The sequence below is a fragment of the Ammodytes marinus genome (genome assembly GCF_949987685.1).
Source record: "Ammodytes marinus genome assembly, chromosome: 4".
Lineage (NCBI taxonomy): Eukaryota > Metazoa > Chordata > Actinopteri > Uranoscopiformes > Ammodytidae > Ammodytes > Ammodytes marinus.
The window spans coordinates 22301266-22325178 of NC_137233.1; the positions used below are offsets into that span (position 1 = coordinate 22301266).

At 40.1% G+C, this 23913-nt stretch overlaps 1 protein-coding gene across 1 annotated transcript in view; it reads right to left on the bottom strand.

The window, feature by feature from the left end:
• LOC307249738 (dihydropyridine-sensitive L-type skeletal muscle calcium channel subunit alpha-1-like) overlaps window positions 1-23913 on the bottom strand; it is a gene marked incomplete at both ends in the record, with an annotated part of 41722 nt that overhangs the window by 13286 nt on the left and 4523 nt on the right. Inside the window, 22 exons of the mRNA XM_080026591.1 lie at window positions 3-161; window positions 645-846; window positions 1080-1226; window positions 3340-3392; window positions 3502-3609; window positions 3691-3778; window positions 3915-4021; window positions 4499-4558; window positions 4737-4866; window positions 6683-6815; window positions 6906-6975; window positions 7075-7177; window positions 7971-8085; window positions 8207-8327; window positions 8722-8929; window positions 9932-10157; window positions 10819-10979; window positions 12324-12405; window positions 19335-19480; window positions 19614-19717; window positions 21757-21962; window positions 23753-23905. Of these exons, the coding sequence (XP_079882717.1) occupies window positions 3-161; window positions 645-846; window positions 1080-1226; window positions 3340-3392; window positions 3502-3609; window positions 3691-3778; window positions 3915-4021; window positions 4499-4558; window positions 4737-4866; window positions 6683-6815; window positions 6906-6975; window positions 7075-7177; window positions 7971-8085; window positions 8207-8327; window positions 8722-8929; window positions 9932-10157; window positions 10819-10979; window positions 12324-12405; window positions 19335-19480; window positions 19614-19717; window positions 21757-21962; window positions 23753-23905 (2882 nt within the window). The remainder of the gene's footprint in view (window positions 1-2; window positions 162-644; window positions 847-1079; window positions 1227-3339; window positions 3393-3501; window positions 3610-3690; window positions 3779-3914; window positions 4022-4498; window positions 4559-4736; window positions 4867-6682; window positions 6816-6905; window positions 6976-7074; window positions 7178-7970; window positions 8086-8206; window positions 8328-8721; window positions 8930-9931; window positions 10158-10818; window positions 10980-12323; window positions 12406-19334; window positions 19481-19613; window positions 19718-21756; window positions 21963-23752; window positions 23906-23913) is intronic.

The following is a 23913-nucleotide window of genomic DNA, read 5'->3' on the forward strand; positions in this document are numbered from 1 at the left end:
ACCTGCATTCCCAGACACATGGTGTTGAGCATGATGAGGAGGAACATGAGATACTCAAAGTAGCAGGAGGTGACAATGTACCACACCTGATACTGGAAGGGGTTCTTGGGAATATAACATCGCAGTGGTCGAGCCTTAAGAGCATACTGCACACACTGGCGCTGTAGGGGTTAAAAAGAAGGTGGGGTGAGTTTTTAGGCTGACAGAAGCAACACACATTTGAAAATGAAACAAAAAGAAAAAATAACTACATGATGTTTCCTTCTTTGAAGAACAAACACGTTTTCAATTTACCCCCCATGGTACCTCCAAGATCATGTTTTGATGTTGGCAAGAGCAAATGTACAAGCCCCAACAAGTGCCATGGAGGAAAAAAACAAATACAATTGTATAATAATAGAAAAAATTGCCTGGTCTCTGGATCCAGCTCTTTAGTCTACCGCTATGGTTTCAAGACATTTTGAAATCTGTGTGATTGTCACATCTTGTGGCCAAAATAGCAGATCGCTACATTGTGTGCGTGTGTGTGTGTGTGTGTGTGTGTGTGTGTGTGTGTGTGTGTGTGTGTGTGTGCATGTGCGTGTGTGTGTTCGCATGTGTGCACAAGAGCTCTGTCTTTTCATTTCCAGTCACTTTTAGCATACCTGGTTTTTGTCTAGCTCACAGTTCTTATACTCCTGCTCTCCTTGTTCCTGGAAGGTGACAATGACGAAGCCCACAAATATATTCATCATGAAGAAGGCGATAAGGATAAGGTAGATGATAAAGAAGATTGAGATGGCCACTCGGTTGTTGTAGACTGGGCCTTTGTCCTCTAAGTTTGAATCAATGGCTCTATAAAGTAACCTGGGTGGATAAGAAAAAAGGACATGACAAGACTAGACACAAATCCTCAAACATGCAAAACAAAGGCAAAAAACAAAACAATAGACACTGAAAACAGAAGATTACTTAATTTTAACCTGTCAATGCTGAAATTAATTAACATTACTTTTACTATCCAAAAACTACTACATTTGAGACTAGCTGTTGCTGTAGCATCAGCTAATTGGATCTTTTAAACAAACACATAAACTTACTTTGGCCATCCTTCAAAGGTGGAAATGGTGAAGAGAGCCAGCATGCCATTGAAGATGTTGTCAAAGTTTAATTCTGAGTTGATCCATTCTCGCTTATGGATCTCCATTTCATGAAGTGCTCCTTCCTGGTGCCTTATATACCAGCCTCTGAGCAACATAGTGGGAGGGACGGAGAGACAGGTGAGATGCAGAGCCACAGTTAAAGTCATCTTAATCAGTGTTTTTGCAGGGCTCATCAAGTTCAATTTAAGACTACATAAGACCTTTTTGTAATACTATAAAAAACAATTAATGTAATACCTGTTTCACAGTTTCAGTACAGCAGTATACCTAGCTTCAAAATCCAGACCCATATCTAGATAGATAGAGGGCCTGGCCACGATCAATAGTAATTCCCAAATCAAGGGGCGGCTCCTACTTGTGCATTTCAAATGCCACTGCACGCAATTGGATAGCACTACAACCAATCAGAGCAATGAACAAGGTGACGTATTAAGCCCCGTTCGTTTAGCGAACAGCGGGATTAACTGTTAAATTAAACTTTTGCCGTGGTCGGTCGGCAAAACAGAACATTCCTCGTGCTTGCTAATGAAAGATTTGAGTTCCGTCTTCCAAATCGTAAAGGGTCGAGGCCAAAACCATCTCAAACTCAAACAACATATCCGCAGCCATCTTTGATGTTTACTATCATGGCTTCGACGCCGCATGCGCGTCACTCGTCATCCGGTTACGTCCGCCCCTGAGCACGCCTGAGCACCATATGGGGCTCTGGCCCGCCCATATCAGAAAGAATGATTTGATTGGTAGCTCAGGATTTCTTGACATATTTAATGAGCTTCAATGGAGAATGTCCAGACCAACAGGCGCAGCACATTTAATTTGCCAGCGCCTAGCGGCAGGTCTGGATTTCCAGGCTACTGTATACCCGTTTTAGAGGCAGAAAATTGGTTGGGCCAACTAACCTCTAGCTAGGTGCCACTGAGGTCCACATACTCCCTTTTCTAGAGCTTTCAACTACATACAAGGCTTCATTAGTGGTTGGAGTTTTTGTAGTAGGGTCTCAACCACATAAATATAAACAAGTGTATGCTCTAATCACATAATTGTCATGCCTGATCACGTTATACTGTAAAGTGCAAACACAACGACTAAGCGAGGGACATCCCATTGGTATTTGACCGGCTTTAATTGCTGATCTCGTCCCCCAATAACTCTCACTCCAGCGGAGTCTGACAGGTATAGTGTCCGAAATAAGAGCCTCATAGGGGGGCACAGGCCCTATGAGAGTGTTCGCGTCATTTAACTTCCCTATTTCCATGAGCCAACCCTAAAGATTTACGATAATATCAAACCTGTTTGATTTTGTCGGGAACGTCAAAACGGGAAAAAGACTGACTTAAATCGGCTCAGATGACCACATTACATTAAAGATGAGACGGGAGCGCACCACAACTCGAGCAACACTCAATTTAGGTGATATGTCGTAATGGTGTAAGATAGTGACGATAGTGCTGGGGCCCCTTCTCTATATGAGTATAGATGGCACGCTTTTACACGATCATAAGATTTTGTCATTAAGCTGGGGCTCTCGGGCCCCCATTCGGGCCTGTTGATAAGGTCAAGTTGAAATATCTATCCTTGAAGGTGGCATTATAAGGCTATTTGCCCTGTCAACATTGTGTCAGGTCTGCGCGCTGTCGACATATTTGGAGATGCGCGCGCTGTGCCGTTCTGAGCAGATGTCTGTATGTTATGGGTCTCAGTCCCTTGCTTTGGCTCTAGTCAGTGTCTGTCATAGCTCAACTCAGCCTATTCCTGGTTGGGGAAGGATCCATGAGATGGCCTGGAGCATCATTCTACCCAGGGTGTTTCTTTTCTGTATATTAAAAAAATCAACCAGGCGCGAGGACTCACTTGGCACAGCCCTTGCGACAATCCCTTGAGAATAGGGATTTAGCGGCGTACATGACTGTGGACAAGCCAGCCAGCTCACACATGCAAGGTCCGTATTTTGAGGAGTAAAAGTAACACGTTACTTTGGCATGGAGTAATTAGTAAAATAATGATATTACTTTTGAAAATAGCAATAAGAAATACAATATTTTTCTGCATCGAGCAGAGGTCAAGCTAAATTTAACACTAGTTTAAATCAACACCACCACGAGAAAGAGCAGAAAAGCAGTGCACAAAGCTTTCCCTATTTAACAGACAAGGAGGTCTAAAGTTGCCTTATGCATTGAATCTTTTCTTAAACCCTTACTTGCATGTTTCCTCAGTCATTTGGTCAGGATCTGTGCAGGCATAGAACTTGCCCTGGAAAGGCAACAAGAGGCAGAGAAGAAGACAAATAGGCATAGGTTATTTACATGACCATTATACAGTGCTGAGCGACAATATGCCATTTAATTTCCTTTCTTCTCACCTTGAAAAGTTGGACTCCAACGCAGGCAAATATGAAGTCCAGTAGCATGGTGACCAGTACAATATTCCCAATGGTCTTGATAGCAACGAACACACACTGAACCACATGCTACAAATACAGAAAAAATAAAAATAGATCAGATCTGTCAATTTGTTATTAATGGCAAGCAAATTCATATAAATGTCATACCTTGAGTCCTTTGGCTCTGTTAATGGCCCTCAGGGGCCGCAGTACCCTTAACACCCTGAGAATCTTGACCACTGAGATAGCACTGGATCTAGATGATGCAAACACAGGCACCTCACATTTTCTGATGTAAATATTTACTTATGTGATATGTTTGTACTGTCACATATTCCTATTCCAGGTCGGGCAGTAAGAAGTGCTGAGGTATATTTCTAGACCCCACTTACTCCATGCCCATTGAGAGGAGGGATACACTGACGACCAGAAGATCCAAGATGTTAAAAGAGTTCCGGCAGAAAGACCCTTCGTGAAGTATAGCACCATATGTTGTCATCTGAAAAAGAGTAATGTTTTTTAACTAAAAAAGAATAACTCCAATTTCATAGAACATGTAAAATATCAGTCAAAGTATACAACATAAAGCGGAAATTCATATCCGTGTCAAAATCAATAGCCTACTGCTGGCAGAATGTTGGTCTATCTGGTTACCCATCCCTCCCACCTTCTAAAGTGTGGGAGATGACAGGGCTTACCCACTGTCAAACATCCCAAAAATTCCCTTATTTTCCAATCCTGATGTTAAAAGGTATGCCTTGTTGCTTTGTAAAACATCACATTTCATGAATATGCTATTCGTACTATTTCCACAGTAAGTACACGTGAAAATCAAACCTTTCAATGGCCCTTGAAGACCATTAGGAAAGCACACTGCTTCACTATTTCTCTACACCTCTTCAGGTTTATTTGAGTTGGTTAAGTCTTTAAGGTGTAAATCCTAGATAACAATATTAACTGTGAGGCCTATTATTACCTTTAGTACAATTTCCGCTGTGAACACTGAAGTGAAGACTATATCAGCAGAGGCCAGCACCTACAAATGTAACAGATTTGTAATATGAATAAAAGTACATAGTATACAGTATACATGAATGTGTGTGTGTGTGTGTGTGTGCACAAAATTCTGAAAATGTGAATGATAAAGTTTATTTTTCAATTGCAATGTGATTTAAAGTAGGACATTACAATGGGACAGGCATGTACATCATCACCTGGTTCCTGAAGGACATAGGGTCGATGGGATCCTCAGCAGCTAAAGATATAGATGACAGCAGGATGAAGAGGAGGATGATGTTGGTGAAAGTTGTGGCATTGATAATACGATGGCAGAGCTTCCGGAACCTGAAATGCAAAGAAGACATGCTAATGTTCTAGAAAAATTACAATGTAGAAATAACTTTTAAATACATTCTAGCAGGATAAATGGCTAGAATGGCAGAGGAAGAGGGCGGGGCTACAAGCTTAGCTAAAGGCTACTCCACATAAACTACCGCTTCCGACTATTCTCCTCGCAAATGTGCGATCCCTACAAGATGGAGGAGCTCCAACTGTGGATTACTTCACAGCAAGGTACTAAGGATTGTTGCATTCTAACCTTTACTGGGATGTGGCTCACAGCAATATCTTTAACAGAACAGCTGATTCTGGCAAAAAGAAGGGAGGTGGGCTGTGCTGTGTATGTATATAAACAACCCTTGGTGCATGGACTCCACTGTCACAAAATAGACTTTATACACCCGACATGGAATGTAATATGGTGAAATGCAGGCCCTTTTATACACCAAGGGAATTCTCCTGTGTTTTTCTGATTGCTGTTTACATTCCACCGCATGCTTGTGATGCACTAGCACTGGAGCTGCTACACTCAGCTATCAGCACAATACAGAACTCCCATACGGAAGGAGCCTTCATTATAGCAGTAGCAAAACCAAGGATGAAAATACATGAGATCACGTCTACACAATCGTGATCAATATATAAGGCTGTCATGTTCCCATCTAGGCCAGTATGATCACCTCTCTTTGATAATGTTGCCAGCTTAAAAGCCACTCATAAGCAGAGTTAAGCCAGCCAGCAAAGAGGTTAGAGTTTGGCATGAGGGAGAAACTGCACAACTACAAGACTGTTTTGAATGCACTGACTGGACATGGACCTTGAGCAATACACCTCTTGGGTTCCGTCGTAGAATAAGTTTTGCACTGAAAATATCACTACTGTCAAGAAAAGCTGTGACTTTCCTAACCAGAAACCCTGGCTTATCAACAAAGTCAGGAATATGCTATGACTTAGGAAAGCTGCCTATAGAGCTAATGACATCATAGCCTATAGCCTAGCTCGGAATAATCTTAAATGTGGCATTACAGAAGCTAGGAACAACTACAGACTCAGGATCCAAGACAACTTCACCAACAACGACCCCCGACGTACAGTATGTGGCAAGGCATATGGGCCATCACTGATTATAAAAGAAAGGACAACCACAGCAACCTTGAGGACCTTAACAGGTTCTTTTCAATGCACAGCATCAATGGAAGAATGTCAGATGGACCAGATGGCATCCCAGGGAGGTACTTCAGCCTTGTGCAGACCAGTTGACAGAGGTCTTCTTCACTAACATCTTGAACCTCTCCCTGAATCATGCTACTGTCCCAACATGCATGCATCAAAGCAACAACCATAGTGCCTATCCCCAAGCAAAGAAGCGTCAGCTGTTTAACTATCACCCAATTGCACTCACCCCGGTTACAGCCAAATGCCTCGAGAGACTAATCCTGGTCCAGATCAAACATTGTATCCATGCCACACTAGACCAGCATCAGTTTTAATACCGGGCATACATTGTGGGAATAATTCAACTATTAAACCCTATTCACATAAATTGGATGGATTTTTCTTCATACTCCTTCAGCAATCCCATTAGGCATCAGCTTTTCAACATCCAGGATTCACAGGCATTTTCTGCAGGAAATGCATTTTCTAGTATTAAAAATTATTATTCTACATTTATTAAATTGATCATTTTCAATTTTGTTGGCGCTGTTCTAACTCTAAATACTGTATATACTACAAGTTATCATGAGCCTAACCCCACTTTCATTCAGTGTATCGTCACTACATTTTTATTACTATAATAATACAAAGAATCACAGCATCATACTTGTTCCTGGGTCCAAATATGAAAAATGAGCTGGCTTCTGGCATCGGGACAGCCTCCTCCTTCAACTGCAGATCTGCCATTGGACGAGGTCTTGGACTTTCTGGGATCTCGGGGTCCTCCTCCTCATCATCACCTAGCCGACGAGAAGAGAGTGATATTAGCAGAGACCTCCCTCACCTCGTAGTCTGGAATAGCACGTTTAATAATAAAGTATGGGAGTTACCAGGGAAGTCTGCTGGAGGGAAAGGGTCTTTGATCTCATTGACATTTGCCTCAAACTCATCGATTCTAAGCTGCAGGTTCAAAAATAAAATAGTTAAAAGCAAAGAAAGAGAAAAATTATGTGTTTGATTTACAGTCACATGGGTGATGAATGCTCTTGTATGCCTCACCTTGGCAGTAGTAGGGATGCCCTCTACACCCTTGGCCCTTTGCTCAGCCAACTTCTTTGCCAGATTAGCTTTCTCCTCTGTCGCCTTGTCGGGCATGTTGGCCCTATGAATAAAAAGAGTTGATGATTCATCGGGTTGCTTGTTTGTGGCGCTAAAGGATGTCAGTATTTTATAACTTTAATCATGTTGTTCTAATTAAAAGAACTAAATGTTATATATTTTCATTGAACATTCATTTGTCACAGGGATAGAAATAGTTGGAACTGCTTTATATTAGGGTCCTTATAATAACCATTTGTTAATAGTTAATGTGGCAATCTATGCTCATTAACAGGCCCGCCGTCAAGGGGGGACATCCCGTACACTTGTACCGGGCCCTGGAGGGGAGGGGAATAATGGAAGACCCTCTGAGGTTTTTTTTAAGTGTTTGATTTTCAAACCTATTTCATCCAAAACATAAACAATATTTTCTTAGCGGAAGCTTTGTGATTGCTTGGTAGCTCATTGGTTCTGGACATCTTGGTATGTATCTGAGCGGACTGCATACTGCAAACAGTGTGAGGGTGGGATGTGAAGTGGCAGGTAATACGTCCATAGTACAGAGTTGAGCGGGCCCAGAGCGTGGCTAGCTAGCTAGCTAGCTAGCCACGCTTAGATAGATAGATAGATAGATAGATAGATAGATAGATAGATAGATAGATAGATAGATAGATAGATAGATAGATAGATAGATAGATAGATAGATAGATAGATAGATAGATAGATAGATAGATAGATAGATAGATAGATAGATAGATAGATAGATAGATGGTATACAGTTTCCCTGTAAAAAAACATGTAAATATGGCGATTGATTAACTAAATATATATTTAACTTTTAACATGGACTCTCTTACCTGAGGGCTTTCTTGCGTTTTTGCTCCTCTGCTTTCTCTTTCTGTGCCAAAGTCAAAGACTCAGCTTCTGCTAAATTATCAACCGCAATGGCCAAGAAGACATTGAGAAGGATGACTGAATGACAAGGGAGTCAAAGATCTTGAACGAAATATGAGTTCCAGTACAGTTGTCATGGGTGTTCATTGTTGGTCAAAGATACACATACAACACATACACAATCTCAGTAAAAGGATACAATGTCCACAAACGAAGAGGATGATGAAGTAGATGCTGACTAGGATACCAGGCATGCTTGGTCCTTCATGAGCCATGATCCCATCGTACATAACAGTATTCCAGTCCTCACCTGTCAGGATCTAAAGCACATTTTAATTACATCAATGTTAGTGGTATATTTCCTTTAAAAGTTTAAATAACTAATAAATGATTTACTTTGCCATACATGTTTTTTTCAGATTTTTTTTTTTTTTTTTTCAATTTATGATTGGTTGGTTGTGGTAGCATCAGAAGCAACTACTATGGAGAGTACTGTGCTTATGCTGGAACTGCAAAAACTGCAGAATTCTGAATTCTGCCAAGCGTATTTACTTATTTCAGCCAACAACTAGCACAAGTTAATGTAATTTAACTGAGCTGTTCAACTGATGATTCAATCAGGAGATTTTTTAGGCCTATTCAAGCCTTAAACGCTTAAGTATCCCAGTCAACTCACATTGCACATTAACTTTTTGAAATCCTCCTACAAATTACCTGGAATACAGTGATGAGAGCCTGAGGGAAGCTGTCAAAGGTGCTGCGGGGTTTGGGTACGTTGGGAAAGTTGAATTTCCCTCCAAACACCTGCATACCCAGCAGGGAAAAGATGACAATGAAGAGGAAGAGGAGCAGCAGCAAGCAGGCAATGGAACGGACGGAGTTCAAGAGAGAAGCCACCAGATTACTGAGAGGGCTCCAATATCTAGGGAACACAAAATCAATCAAAGAAATAATCAGTGTTTCTGACAGTTTTCTTCAATCACAAAAATGGTAAATCATCAGTGACATTGTAACTGAGTAAATACATTTATTCTTATTTTGGAATTATGCAGTTATATTCATTTTCCATCTGTACAATGGTTGGCACACAATATCACTGTCAAACCTATTTAAGGGATCCTTTTCAATCAACATTTTTATATTTTGTGTCCGTGTAAAATATTGTCCTAAGTAAGGATTGCTAATTTAATTTGTATTTTTGATGCACAAATATTGGTTTGGCTGCTCCAACCGTATTGGATTGTGAAAAGTAAGCTAAGAATTTATGGAACAATCAATTAGATTGGCTATGAGAGCTACTTGGTTAATTAGTTGCTTAACACTAGGCCTTCACGACATGAAACAGGGACGTTCATTCCATGTATCAGCAAGCTTATTTTAACTTTGTTTTTGTGAACTTTATCATACAGTTTGAAGGAATAATGTGTACTAGGAATAGGACATTGTGTACTGAGCCCAGACCCCTTTAGGAGGGTCATGGGGCATTAGGGCACCTTATCTACATTTTAAAAGTATGTCTTATTTATTTTTAATTATGTGGCTTCATCGTGGAAAGCAACGTGTAGCATTTACCTCAAAAAGAGTTATATATATTCAAGTTGGTGTCTCAGTAAACAAATCATTTCCCATAATATTCCTTCAAAACTGCATTAGGCAAACATTTAAAAGGCACACAATGCAAACATTCTAATGGAAAAATAAATTATAGAGACACAAAAAGTATCACTCTCAATGATTACTCCTGCCCCGCTGGTGTGTTTATCTGCACAGTCCCCCCCCCCCCCCCCCTGGCTGTATTTCGCGTATCATTTGTTGGTTTTGTAAACACAAGTTTCAGACCGAAATTGTCAGTTGATGAAAGACTAGCTGGGTTTGAAAACAAGTTCCGGCATTAAATGTTCTTTATGAATGAAAGCTACCTTACCTGCTGATTTTGAGCACACGGAGCAGGCGAATGCAGCGCAGCACAGAGATGCCCATTACTGACATGATGCCCATATGAACAAGGATAATTTCCATAATGCCAGTGGACACCACAAAGCAGTCAAATCGGTTGAAGAGAGACATGAAGTAAGAGGGCAGCCCTAGTGCATACATCTTTATGAACATCTCGAGGGCAAACATAGACAGCAGGAACTTATTGGCATTGTCTGAATGGGAGACAGAAAGTACAAAGAGAGAGAGAGAGAGAGAGAGAGAGAGAGAGAGAGAGAGAGTAAGTCAATTGTTATTTACTTATACAAATCATAGTTATCATAAATATCAATTATAGTGATTATAGGGCTGGGATGATACACTTTTTTCCAAATATGATGTTTTGCGTTATAGCAGGCAAGTGCAAAGAGCACAGATACCTACACAAATAGAACAGAGCCTTTATTGCCCCTCCCTCCCACTCAGTTTCCCACCCTCCACCCCAACCCAGTTCACCGTTGAAAACAAAAACAGAAGAAACAAATAACCCATAAAAACAAAGGAAGGGAGAGGGAAAAAAAGGACAATACACACAAAAATTAAAAACTACAGTAAATTAGTATCTCATATCCACTTAAAAAGATGAAAGAAAGGATGAAGATTGGAAGAAGAACAATGGATTTCCAGGCAGTATTGTCAGCCTCAGGAGTGATAGTGAGGTGGTTATGAACTTCATTTATTAACCCAGGGTTACAGCTCACAACTCTGGGGGTTGTGAATGATATTTAAGGCAGCGCTAACATTGGAGAGGGCCCCCTAATCAAATTATTTTAAGGGCCCCTACAGGCTTGGGCCGGCCCTGGTAGTCAGCCTTTAAGTGTGTAGTAATGCTCTGACCTTGCCAGTTTGTGAGTCCTTCAGACTGCTTGTGGTGTTCCGTTGCAATGGCCAGCGTATTGAAGAAGACCAGCATGATCACCCACCAGTAGAAGAGTTTGCCTTTCACATATACAATGCATTTGCGGCGCAACCAACGATTCCACTTACGAAGCAGCTTACTGCACAAAAAGGAAAGAAAGAACAGTTGAATTAAAATACATGGTAATTCCATATAGTGGCCTTAATAGCATGACTTTTGAATGATTTTAACAGGCTCCATTATTCTTCCATTTCTCTTCTACCCTTTCAAGCCCAAGTTTCTAGTATCTTTCTGAAGTACTGGAGAAAATGGCACCACGTATGGCTGCTGTGTCTTGAGCTTCAACTTTCCTTTTAAGTGTGTTAGATTTTTTGTAATGGAACTTTTTACAAACCTCCCAAGTGAGCCCGATAATACAATATGACAGAAAACAACGTCCATGCTTTTAAATAATTGCCACATTTTTATCATGATGAACAAACAATGGCTCTCATGGCTCGGGTTACCTGTATCTGTACCCAGAAAAAAAAACAAGGATGGTAGGCTGGGTTCCGGTTCAGTTGAGGAAACTTGAAAACTAGCCTACTCTACTAATAGTAGAGTATATATACAGCTCCGGAAAAAATTAAGAGACCAGTCTGGATTTTTCTTTAATCTTCATCTCTAAATTACTTAATGGAAATGCTCTTTATGACAAAAAATATATTGGAATTTGGTAGAACTGTGTCAGTAGCTTGGATTATAAAACCAAAATGTTCATTCTACTCAAACATATGCCTATAAATAGTAAAACGAGACACTGAACATTTGGGGTGGTCTCTTAATTTTTTCCAGAGCTGTATATATACACAGTATATATACAGTATATATATATACACACACACACACACACACACACACACACACGTGTGGGTGTGGTTGACCATATATATATATATATATATGCAGTATATGGTCAGCTTTTGTGTCTGATACTACACTCTACATTGAATCAATTTACGGCTTAAATTATTGAGTCACTCTATACCTGTTGCTGGCTATATAATGTTTTAAGTTGTTACATTATGGGCAAAAAGTTATTATGTTTTGGGCGCAACACTTTGTTACATTATCGACCAGGTGTTCAATTTTGTTTTTTATAAAAAAAAAAATCTCTCTTACATTCCCTCCAAGCTTGCATCAAGCTCAGGATTTAGGCTAAACACTGCTCGATGTGACTAGATTCTGACGGGGGAAACTCAAGGCAGTGCCCAGACACCTTCACTTCCTCCACCCTGGCTCTTAGAATCTGCATCCCTCAGGAATATATTAACACTTAATGTTCAAACTTCAAACCTATATATGGTAGACTATACTAGTTAATAATGCATGGGTCTGAAGGGGTCTAAAATATGAAAATGATTACATTCATGACAATGAAGTCCTGCTAAATGTTCATATTGAAAAATATCCATGCTTTTCAGATACCATGTCTAATACTGACTAGTAATAGACGATCAGCTGCATCGTGTCCATTTTGCTGATACTTCCAGTCTCTGATCCTCCATTTTCTGAGGCGAGAAGGCCTGATGAGAAAACACACAAACACACACCATAAGTATAGTCCCTATAGTTGATGTTATAAATCATTGTAAATATTATGAGGTATTCTTTGTCACGAAAAGCTGTGGGAGCAGTGGGCTTGGGTGTCTTGAGGGGCGCCAACCCTCAAACACTGTGGTGGACACAAGTGGTTAGGGAGGCCGTCCGACTAATGGACTCTAGAGACAAAGCTGCGGGTGTGGGAGGGGTTCAGGGAAGCCATGGATCAGGTTGGCACCAAATCGCTTCTGGGAAAAAAACATCCTGCACCTCAGGAGGGAGATTCAGGGAACCATCCAAGCTGTTGACCTCAACTGAACTGAGGAGGTAATCTGGCGGTGGAAGGAGCTGTGACACACACTGCCACATTAAAACTCCTCAGTCAAAATAATACAAAGGAAAGGAATTGACACACATAAGATTATGAAGAAGGTATGAAACAATTACCGTATATGTATGCTCCATTGTAAAAGCATGTTTCTCCTTCACTGACTTGTATGGAATGTGATGAATGTGGGTAGACGTGGGATGAAGGGAAACGGCTACTGGGAGAGTAGGAAGTGTTTTGGTGGTGCCAGGTGCTGCTTCGCTAACAAACAGACTCTGGTTATGATATTTTACTTTGGTATTAAATTAAACTGTCCAGAGGGGTATGCTACGAAGCAAGGTTAACAGCGGAGCGAGGTCTGCTGAGTCTAAAGCCAGAGTTGTCAGTATCACAAAAGGTGGCTCTCTTTTTTTTTTTTTTGTAATTCAAGTTTTTTTATTTAAATTTTCGCTTTGGTGCATGACAGTACAAGGTTACACATTCAGAGACATTTGTTATTACAGTACAATTAAAGTCTTTGCCATTATAAAGAATAGAAATACAAATAAATATTTGTATCTGTAAAATCAGGAGATAACAAGAGCAGCTCTAGGGGCACAATCATATCGGAGTGACTAGAATGGTTATCCATACAACATTCAGGAGCATCATTACATTCCATCAACTTTGTTCACGTTACAGGTTTATCGGTCAGTGTGATATAAGTCCAGAAACTCTCCCATGCTGGTGCTTTATCCTTGTTTATAGTATTCAGCTTATTAAGCATATGTTCATATGAGGCTGTTTTTATCATGGCGTTAGCCCATTCTTTAAATCCTGGAGTTGTAACTGTTTTCCAATGTTTAAGAATCGTCCTTGCAGCCACTGTAATGCCAACCATGATGACAGAAAAATCTTTACTTGACATGTTATGTAGTTGACTTCTGTCACCTAACAGGCAAAGTCTAGGAGATACTGGTAGCTTTCTTGCGGCCCATTTGCCTAAGTACTCCAAAACAAATCTCCAAAAGGGCTGAATACATGGGCATTGCCAAATACAGTGTAATAAAGTACCTGCTTCTTTCTGACATTTCCAACATAAATTGTTATTCATTACTCCCATTCTATATAGTCTTAGTGGTGTAAAGTAGTACCTGTGTATAATTTTATATTGGGTAAATTTCCCTTTGGCTTCCCTTATGTACTTTCCATTGTCAGATATAATTTTCCACCATGTATTGTCCTCCATTATACATCCTAAATCTTTCTCCCATATTGCTTTTAGGTTATGACAGTCAAAGCTAAGCAATTGGTTGGTTTTCCTATAAAATATAGAAGCTCGTTTGCACTCCCCAGGTAGTTTGAAGTAATCCATGATGTGGTTCCCATCTCTGTACTGAATCTTGGAGGTAACACAGCTCCTGATTTGAAGATACTTCCAAAAATGGTCTTTTCCCTTTAGCTTATATTTTCTCAATAAGTCTGAGTATGACATAAACACATCATCTTCAAATAGATCAGCAATGTTACATATACCACTACTAAGCCACTTCTTCCAAAATACCGATGTCTTTCCAATTTTAATCATGGAGTTATACCATAAGGAGGAGTAGGATTGCTTACAATGTGACAATTTAAACATTTTATGTATTTTAGTCCATATCTCTTTAGAGTGTGCCATGATAGGATTGGGTAAATTAAGCGAACACTGGGATAGTCTATCAATAGGTGAAAAAGGGAGTGCCAACTTATTTTCAATAGCAACCCATTCTAATGTATTATCTTTATTCCAGTGTCTGGTTATTTTGGCCATTTCGAAAGAGATGTAATATAATCTTGGGTCTGGCAATCCCAGTCCTCCTTTATCTCTAGGTGAACACATTTTGCTAAGCTTAATTCTGGGTCTTTTCCCTTCCCATAAAAAGTCTTTAATGATTGTATCGTATCGTTTGAAAATCTGAGGGGATGTAGTTACTGGTACCATCATTAGAATATAATTGAATTGTGGTGAAATCACCATTTTTATAACATTAACTTTACCCCATAATGTCAGATTAATTTTCCCCCATTTATCCAGACTAGCTTTAATTTTTTGTAGTACTGGTTCAAAGTTTAATGCCGGAATTTCTTCAATATCCTGGCTTAGTTTTATTCCCAAATATTTCATCCCTTTTGGTACCCATTTAAACCCAAAGTTTGTCATTAAGTTTGGATTGAGTAATCCCGTAATAGGCATGGATTCCGACTTTGACCAATTAATCTTGTACCCTGATAATTTGGAATATGTTTTTATTGTGTCCATTAAGTGGGGCGTCGAATTCAGTGGGTCTTTCACCAGCATAAAAATATCATCCGCGTACAATAACAATTTGTGCTCTTTCCCGCCTCCATCCACACCTTTAATATTTGCATTGGCTCTAATAGAAATAGCTAGCGGCTCCAATACAATATTAAACAATAATGGGGATAAAGAGCAACCCTGACGAGTTCCTCTGGTAAGGTTGAATAGTGGTGATATTATCCCGTTAGTTATCACAGCTGCCTTCGGGCTTTTATACAAGGTTTTGATCCAACTAATAAATGTTTGTCCGAATCCAAAATGTGATAGAGCTGCAAACAAGAATTCCCATTGAACCCGGTCGAATGCCTTCTCAGCATCAAGAGAGAGACCAACGACCGGGTCATTTCCTGTCCTGTTGGACCATATCAGGTGTAATAGTCTTCTCATGTTGTCCGTGGACGACCTATTCTTCATAAATCCCACTTGGTCAGGGTGTATGATGCTAGGTAATGCACTTTCCAGACGTAAGGCCAAGATCTTAGTTAAAATTTTACAATCAAGGTTTATCAAACTCAGAGGTCTATAATTAGCAGGGTCTGTTGGATCTCTGTCTTTTTTAGGTATAACGGATATCAAGGCGTCGTAAAATGTTGGAGGGAGAGAACCTAAAGTGAAAGCTTCATTATATACCTCTTTTAATATTGGGGCAAAGATATCAATATATTGCTTATAATACTCGACCGGAAAACCATCCATGCCTGGTGATTTACCTGCTTTCATGCATGAAACAGCCTTCCTAATTTCATTCTCTGATATGGGGCTATCCAGCCCTTCAATCTGATCAGTTGACAGTTTAGGCATATTTAAGTTATTAAAGAAGTCTGTCAATTCGTCCTGTTGGGGATTAATGTCCGAAGTGTATAATTCTTTATAAAACTGTTGTAAAACTTCATTTATTTCCTTTGTTGAGGAGACTATACTATTGCCTTTTTTAATAGCTGGTATCACATTATATGAGTCTTGTTTCTTTAGTTGCCTGGCCAGTAATTTGCCTGTTTTCTCTCCTCCTTCATAGAACGTTGTCCCAAGCCTGAATAAAGCATATTCCACTTTTTTATTGTAGATTTCCTGCAGCTGGAACTTGAGCTTACATATATCTTGATATAACGTATCCGAAAATTGTTTTGATAGTTCCATTTCCTGATTTTTGATCGCAATTTCCAATTCCTTTATCTTTTTTATATTCTCTTTTTTCTTTTTAGAAGAATGTGCAATCATTTTCCCTCTAACATAAGCCTTAGATGCTTCCCATTCCATTGCTCTTGTATTAGTGCTGCCAGCATTAATTTCGAAAAAAGATTTAATATCCTCCTTCAACAGTTGTTTAAAGTTCTCATCCTGTAGTAACGACGTGTTCATACGCCATCTACCTTTTCTCTCTTGATCAGTATTTATATCAATGCCAAGCTCTACTGGCGCATGATCAGAGAGGGCCATTGCATTTATGTTACACTTCACAACATGTTTTATAATGGTGTTTGAAATCAAAAACATATCGATCCTAGAGTAAGATTTTTGGCAGTGTGAATAAAAAGTATATTCCCTTTCAGTAGGATTTGTTAATCGCCATATATCGACCAGGCCAACATCCTCGTTTATCATATGTATTGCAGCTCTATCCTTAGGCATTACAGGGGCACTAAATTTGCTTCTATCTACGCAGGCATCTAAGACTTGGTTAAAGTCTCCTGCCAATATTATTTGACCCTCCATCTCCCCCAGTGTCTTATTCACGTTGTGAAAAAAGTGTGGATCACCTTTATTTGGTGCGTAAATATTGCACAGTATCATTTTAGACCCATTAACCAGTGCTTGTATACACACCATTCTGCCTTCTTTATCCTTGATCTCTTTAAGTAAAATAAAACTTAAATTTTTGTTTATCAATATAATTACTCCATTCTGCTTACTAGAAATGGAGCTATGAAAAATCTGTCCAACCCAGCTCCGTTTTAGTTTCAGTGCTTCTTCTCCTTTAAAGTGTGTTTCCTGAAGGAAAGCAATGTCTGTCTTATTATGCTTCAGATAAGTCAATACCTTCCCTCTCTTAACCGGATTCCCACAACCATTTATATTCCAGCTAATGCATTGAACGTGGTGCCTAGACATATTTAAGTATGAGTAGTATATTGAAACTCAATTGTAGGCCAGCAATAATTATGTCCCCCATGCTTCTTGCAGTTGCTATGTCTCATTTGGCTCATTTGTACTTTTATCTGTCATCACCAAGCGCAGCTTCAACAACATCTTATGTGTATCAATGTTAACCTTAACGTTTCTAAGAACATAAACATATAGAGAAAAAACCTTTAACTTAGGAGGGGCCCACCTAAAACCTGGGACCTCTGGCTTTTCTCCAGCCATAAAAGACAAAACAGAAAAAAAACAAAAAAGAAAATAAACCTAAACTTTTTGGACCGTGGGGTATGTACACCTAACCAGTAGAGACTCACTCTCTGGCTTTGTTGCTCAGGCAGAACAATATCAAGCTCACTCACCCACCTCTTTGTCCACATTGTCCACTTTTAAATCAACCTCTTTTTTCTTTGTATTGTCCAAGACAGTCTTCCTTATGGGTCTTCAACGCGAGTGTTATCCGACATGGTCTCAGCTCACGCATCTGTATTGCAGTTCGCCTTTATGAACTGCTCTGCTTCCTTGGCGGTTGTGAAACTCCGATTCTTCCCCTTCCACGTGAATCTCAGGGACGCTGGATGTGCCAGCGTGTATCTCACGTTGAGCCGTTGCAGCGATCTCTTCACGGATGTGAAAGTTTTTCTTTTCTCGGCAAGCTCCTGTGTCATGTCAGGAAACACGGACAGTCGCATGCCTTCCCATTCGATGCCCCGCTTTTCTCTGGCCGCTCTCACTACTTTATCCCTCGCCGACTGTCGCAGGAATCTGATCAGCGCTGGTCTGGGCGGTTGTCCGTCATTGGGCACGGGAGCGAGCGAGCGATGCGCTCTTTCGATTTCAAATTCACCGTCAACTTCAATCCCGAGTCCCTCGCCCAGAACTCTCTTAACACAACTCTCCATAGTGCCGTTTGTCCCGTAGGTTTCTTTAAGTCCCACCAGTCGCACATTATGTCTCTTACTGTGATTTTCAAGCACCTGCATACGGTTCCACATAGCGTCCATCCTTTTCTCATCGTGCTCTCGGTTGCTCACCAGCCGCTCGGCTGTGTCCTCCAGCTGGTGGATACGTCCCTCTGCTTCATCCAGCTTCTCCTGTATCCCGTTAACCGTGTTCTTCAGCTCAGAGGTTGTGTGCTTGATGGTTAAAATATCTCCTGCAATCCCCTGCAGCATGTTGCTCATTTTGACAATCTCGGCATAAAGATTATCCATGTTCGGTGTAGCTTGGTCGCTCTCCCTCTGTTGTGTTAAGCTAGCAGTTTCCATATCGTCATTCGGAGACGGACTATTCCTCGTCGACATGCGGCCCGTCGCCTGATCTTTAAAATATTTCGAAGTAGCCATTGGGGTTCGGGTGAACTCAGGGTTACTTTGGAAGCTGTTTTACAAAAATGAGTGGACTATGATATATGATATTTAAGTGAATATATTGGTGGGTTAGCGGAGCTCTTTCACTGCGCAGCCATCTTGCTCGACGTACCCACGTGACTCCGGTGGCTCTCTTTTTACCTGGCTAGAGCACTGTGGTAACAGAGGCTGCACGGCAAACCTGCTCCGACCAGTTTTTGTTCCGCTTTGAGCTTAAATTTGGCTCTTGCCCTTCAAGCAAACTACACTTTTTGAAATCCTGCGTAGGAAACTAGTTAAATCACTAAACTTATTGATCAGTAAGTTAATGAACGGAACAAAGCAGTGACATTAGCCTTACAGCAAAGTGAACTGTAACATCGCACTGCGGCTTTTTGCCACATGCATTCAGTTATTAATGCAGATAATCTAAAATAGCCTAGGCCTACTGTATACATCGCTACTCTTTGCTCTCACCTGAAATGATTTTACCTGGCAATTTACACACACTGGCTGTTAATGAAGCATTCTATAAAATCACTGGTTGCAACATTATTTAACTTTGAGGTTCTTTCTTTTCATCAGTAGTGAATGACGTTTACCATGTGAAAGGCGCTATAGCCAACAATCCTTAACTTTCTCTTCATGGGTAGACCTACACAGTAGCCTCATCATCACATCCGTGTAGAAGCATTACCGTTTCAAAAATGACATATTTTTAATAAGTTGTATTTGGGCAGTTATGAAACAAATTGTACATCTCTGTGTATTGTGCCTTACCTTGTCCCTCCAGGTCGTTGTCCATGACATCTGCCTGAGTGATCCACTCCATATAACCCTTGAGGTCTTCATCCAACTGTTGGGTTTCCCTCAGCATTTGAAACTCTCCACGGGCATTGGCCTTCTCTCGCTCTTTCGTGAACTCACTAGTGAAAAGCAAGTCATTTGAACTCAATTGTCAGAATACTCAAAATAGGGTTTGGAGAAGTGGACAGATTGAGTAAATCATGGTAAGGCAAAGTAACGTATTAGAAGGGTAGTAGTTAGGTATATTCCTACCCACTGAGCACACCAAGAACCAGGTTGAGCACAAAGAAGGAGCCAACCAAGATGAGTGTGGTGAAGAAAATCCATGGCCATTCCATTCCAATAGCATCATTTACCTGTCAGAAAAAGCACACTTTTTTGTCTTTATCAAAGCAATAGAAAGATTTACAACTTACATTTTGTAATGACCAACATTTACACAAACACTGCCAAGTTTCCAATGTGTGAAATGACATAGAAAGTGTATATTCATGGGAAATACACTTTGATGCCCTCTTACCCACACTAACTTTATGGTGCAAGACTGAATTTTAAATAGAAAGCATTTGCTAACTGTTGCTGGAATTGGGATTTCTGTTGACTTAAATGTAACGTAAACTAATGCTCATTTCCAGATTTTGATTAATTATAATTTATTCATTCCAAATGGGCAATTTATTTTTACAATACATCCATGAACTGTAAACCAAATGAATACATAAACCAACAACAGCATTGAAACATCAGAATCAAATTCATTGTGCCAGGTAAGTGCACAGATCAATGGGTTTCCTTTAGTAGCCCTAGAGATTGTTTTTGTGCAGGCACATAATAGAGATAAAAGAGAGTTCCCTGGAAAGTGCAGTGCAGTACTGTGCAGGCTTCAACTTGAAATGTTCATAGTAAACTCAGGATGAGTTGAAAATTAGCCGCACATTTGTTATCTCTGCTATATAATAATAATAATAATGGATTGGATTTATATAGCGCTTTATTTCTATGTGACTCAAAGCGCTTACAGGGTTCCAGGTTCCATTCATTCACACACAGTCATACCGGTGGTGGTAAACTACCATAGTAGCACAGCTGCCCTGGGGCAGACTGACAGAAGCGAGGCTGCCATTCAGCGCCATCGGCCCCTCCGACCACCACCTCAAACATACAGCAGTCATACACATTCACACGAGGCAAGGTGGGTGAAGTGTCTTGCCCAGGGACACAACGACCATGACACAAGTGGCCGGGCTGGGATCGAACCGCCAACCCTAGGATCATTGGCCAACCAGCTTAACCACCTGAGCCACGGTCGCCCGTGGCTCAGGTCTCATATGTTTCTTTTAGTGGCAGCAGGCAAAAAAAAAATCAGTAGCACAAAAAATAATATTTGTATAAAGTAAATCACAAGAATTACTGAAACCTGGTAAAAAAAAGAATGCATTAACTTTAGAAGGGGGTGGTTGCTGTACTAATGTTTGTTTGTTTGTTTGTTTGTTTTGTCTTGTTTCTGTTAGTCATGTCCCACACACAATCGTGTTTTTACCAATTCTCTCACTGTTTTACCCCATCACTTAAAAAATACACGTTTGGTTTGTGGACTGCGCAAAGGTTGTAAGTGTGTTACCAGTTTCCGTGTGTGTACAGCAAGCGCAAAGATAAATGTAATGCCATAGAATTAGAGGTGTTATTGGAAGAGGCAAAAACACGCATTGTTGAGCTACTGCAAATAAATATTAATGTTTCTCAAAAACACAAGATATTGTACAGTATCTGTGAAAAAATAAATAAATGTTATGATAAAACTAGCAAGGAAATCCATCTCAAAGTTTTAATTAGGCTAAAACAGCCTACTGGTCAGACAGCAGAGGGAGTCTCCTGCTTTACTGTCATACAACCTGGTACACGGGGGCACCCGTGGCGCAGTGGGCAAGGGCGTCACCCCCCTCCCTCCCAACAGGCCCAGGCCCCGCAGCAGACCCGGGTTCGAATCCCACCCGGGTCAGTTCTCTGCATGTCTTCCCCTCTCTGCCCCATTTCACCTAAGTCTCTACACAATCTGTCTAATAAAAAGCAAAACAATAAAATAAATCTTAAAAAAATTTAAAAAAAATTAAAATGGTACAGAAGGTCATCCCTATGTCCACCCATCTATCCATTTATCCATTACTCAATCATAGCCGCTCGTGAGGTTTCTCCGAGAGGACGCTTAAGAGATCCTCTGGTTATGCCATGGATGAGCATTTTGTTGAGCATTTTATTATTAATAATTATTAATTATTATATTGTTTTACATTCAATTAAAAGAAAATTTAATTCACAGTAAATATGAACTTCAAAATAATACCTCAAAAACCATGCATGCAAACCAGTTTGCTGTAACACTAGAATATTAACTTACCCAATAGAGGACATCGGTCCACCCTTGTGTGGTGATACACTGGTAGACAGTCAGCATGGAAAAGCCAAGGTTGTCAAAGTGGGTGATTCCATGGTTTGGGCCTGGCCAGCCAGCTCGACACTCTGTGCCATTGATGGTACAACGGCGACCATTCCCTGCTTGGGCACATGGAGCTGGCTTTTCGTTTTCCGCCGTAGCAATGATGTCTAAGGGCCAAAAGAAGGTTATTTCAATGATTAGGTTGAAGTCTGTGTGTTTTTGGTAGAATGCAAAGCTACGTATTCTACCAAAAACATGTACATGTGCATCTCATATTAAAAGAATGTCATGGAAAAGCTAATTTGTTTCTGTAATTTAATTAAAAAAGTGAAAGATCCATAAATTCTAGATTCATTAGATTCATTAGAAATCAATGAAATGTGACAAAATACAAATTACCTGAAGTGTTGCGATTCTTTGTAAAAAGTGAAGATGTTGTGAAGTACAACAAAATATAGAAAACTGAATTATACAGTCATATGAAAAAGTTTGGGAACCCCTCTCAGCCGGCATTATAATTGACTCTGCTTTCACAAAAAAAAATATAAAAGTGGTATGTCTTTAATTTACCAGGAACAGCTAAGTACTGGGATGTTTTCCAAACAAAGATTTTTTGAAAAGCAGTATTTGGTTGTATGAAATAAAATAAAATGTGAAAAACTGGCTGTGCAAAAATGTGGGTACCCTTGTGGTTTTGTTGATTTTAATGCCTGTAACAGCATGTAAAACTGATGACTTTAAACACAAAGTTGGTTGGATTATGTTGTTAAGCCTTGAACCTCATAGAAATGTCTGTTTAATCATGAGAAAATGTATTCTAGGTGCCTAAATGCAAGTTGCACTCCTCTTTGAGGATTGTGAGAATGGTTGCACACAACCCACAGATCACCTCCAAAGACCTGCAAGAACATCTGGCTGCAGATTGTGTATCTGTACATCGTTCAACAATTCAGCGCAATTTGCACCAAAACATCTGCTTTTTATAAAGACCAAATAACTTAATTTTTGTCTCATCAGTCCAAAGCATTTTCTTCCAATATGAATCTGGCTTGTCTAAATGAGCTTTTGCATACTCCATGCAACTGTATCTGTGGCGTGGGCGCAGAAAGGGCTTCCTTCTCATCACCCGGCCATACAGAGGTTTTGGTGCAAATTGCACTGGATTGTTGAACCATGTACAGATACACAATCTGCAGCCAGATGTTCTTGCAGGTCTTTGGAGGTGATCTTTGGGTTGTGTGCAACCATTCTCACAATCCGCCACATATGCCGCTCTTGTACTTTTCTTGGTCTGCTAGACCTGGGTTTAACTGCAACTGTGCCTGTGTCCTTCCATTCCCTGACAACGTTCCTTACAGTAGAAATTGACAATTGAAACCTTTGGGAAAGCTTCTTGTAGCCTTCCCCTAAACCATGATAATGAATCATCTTTGTTTTTAAGATCTTTTGGGAGCAGTTGTGATGATCCCATTATGTCTCACTTCAGCAGAGAGTCAAAGAGAAGTGCAACTTGCATTTAGGCACCTAAAATACATTTTCTCATGATTAAACAGACATTTCTATGAGGTTCAAGGCTTAACAACATAATCCAACCAACTTTGTGTTTAAATTCATCAGTTTTACATGCTGTTACAGGCATTAAAATCAAAAAAACCACAAGGGTACCCATATTTTTGCACAGCCAGTTTTTCACATTTTATTTTATTTCATACAACCAAATACTGCTTTTCAAAAAATCTTTGTTTGGAAAACATCCCAGTACTTAGCTGTTCCTGGTAAATTAAAGACATACCACTTTTATATTTTTTTTGTGAAAGTAGAGTCAATTATAATGCCGGCTGAGAGGGGTTCCCAAACTTTTTCATATGATTGTATAACAATAAATAATGTCAGCAATGGCCCCAGTAGAAATCCACCAATTGGTGCATCCATAACCCTGTTGTGCTGCATACTATACCTGTGCCTGTGTAGTAGCAGGTCTTGTGCATTTTGCACTTGAAGAGCTCCAGTCCCATAATGGAGTAAATGGTTACCATGAAAAAGACCAATAAGGTGATGTGAAAAAGAGGTAGCATAGACTTCAGGATGGAGTTCATCACCACTTGGAGGCCTGAGAGG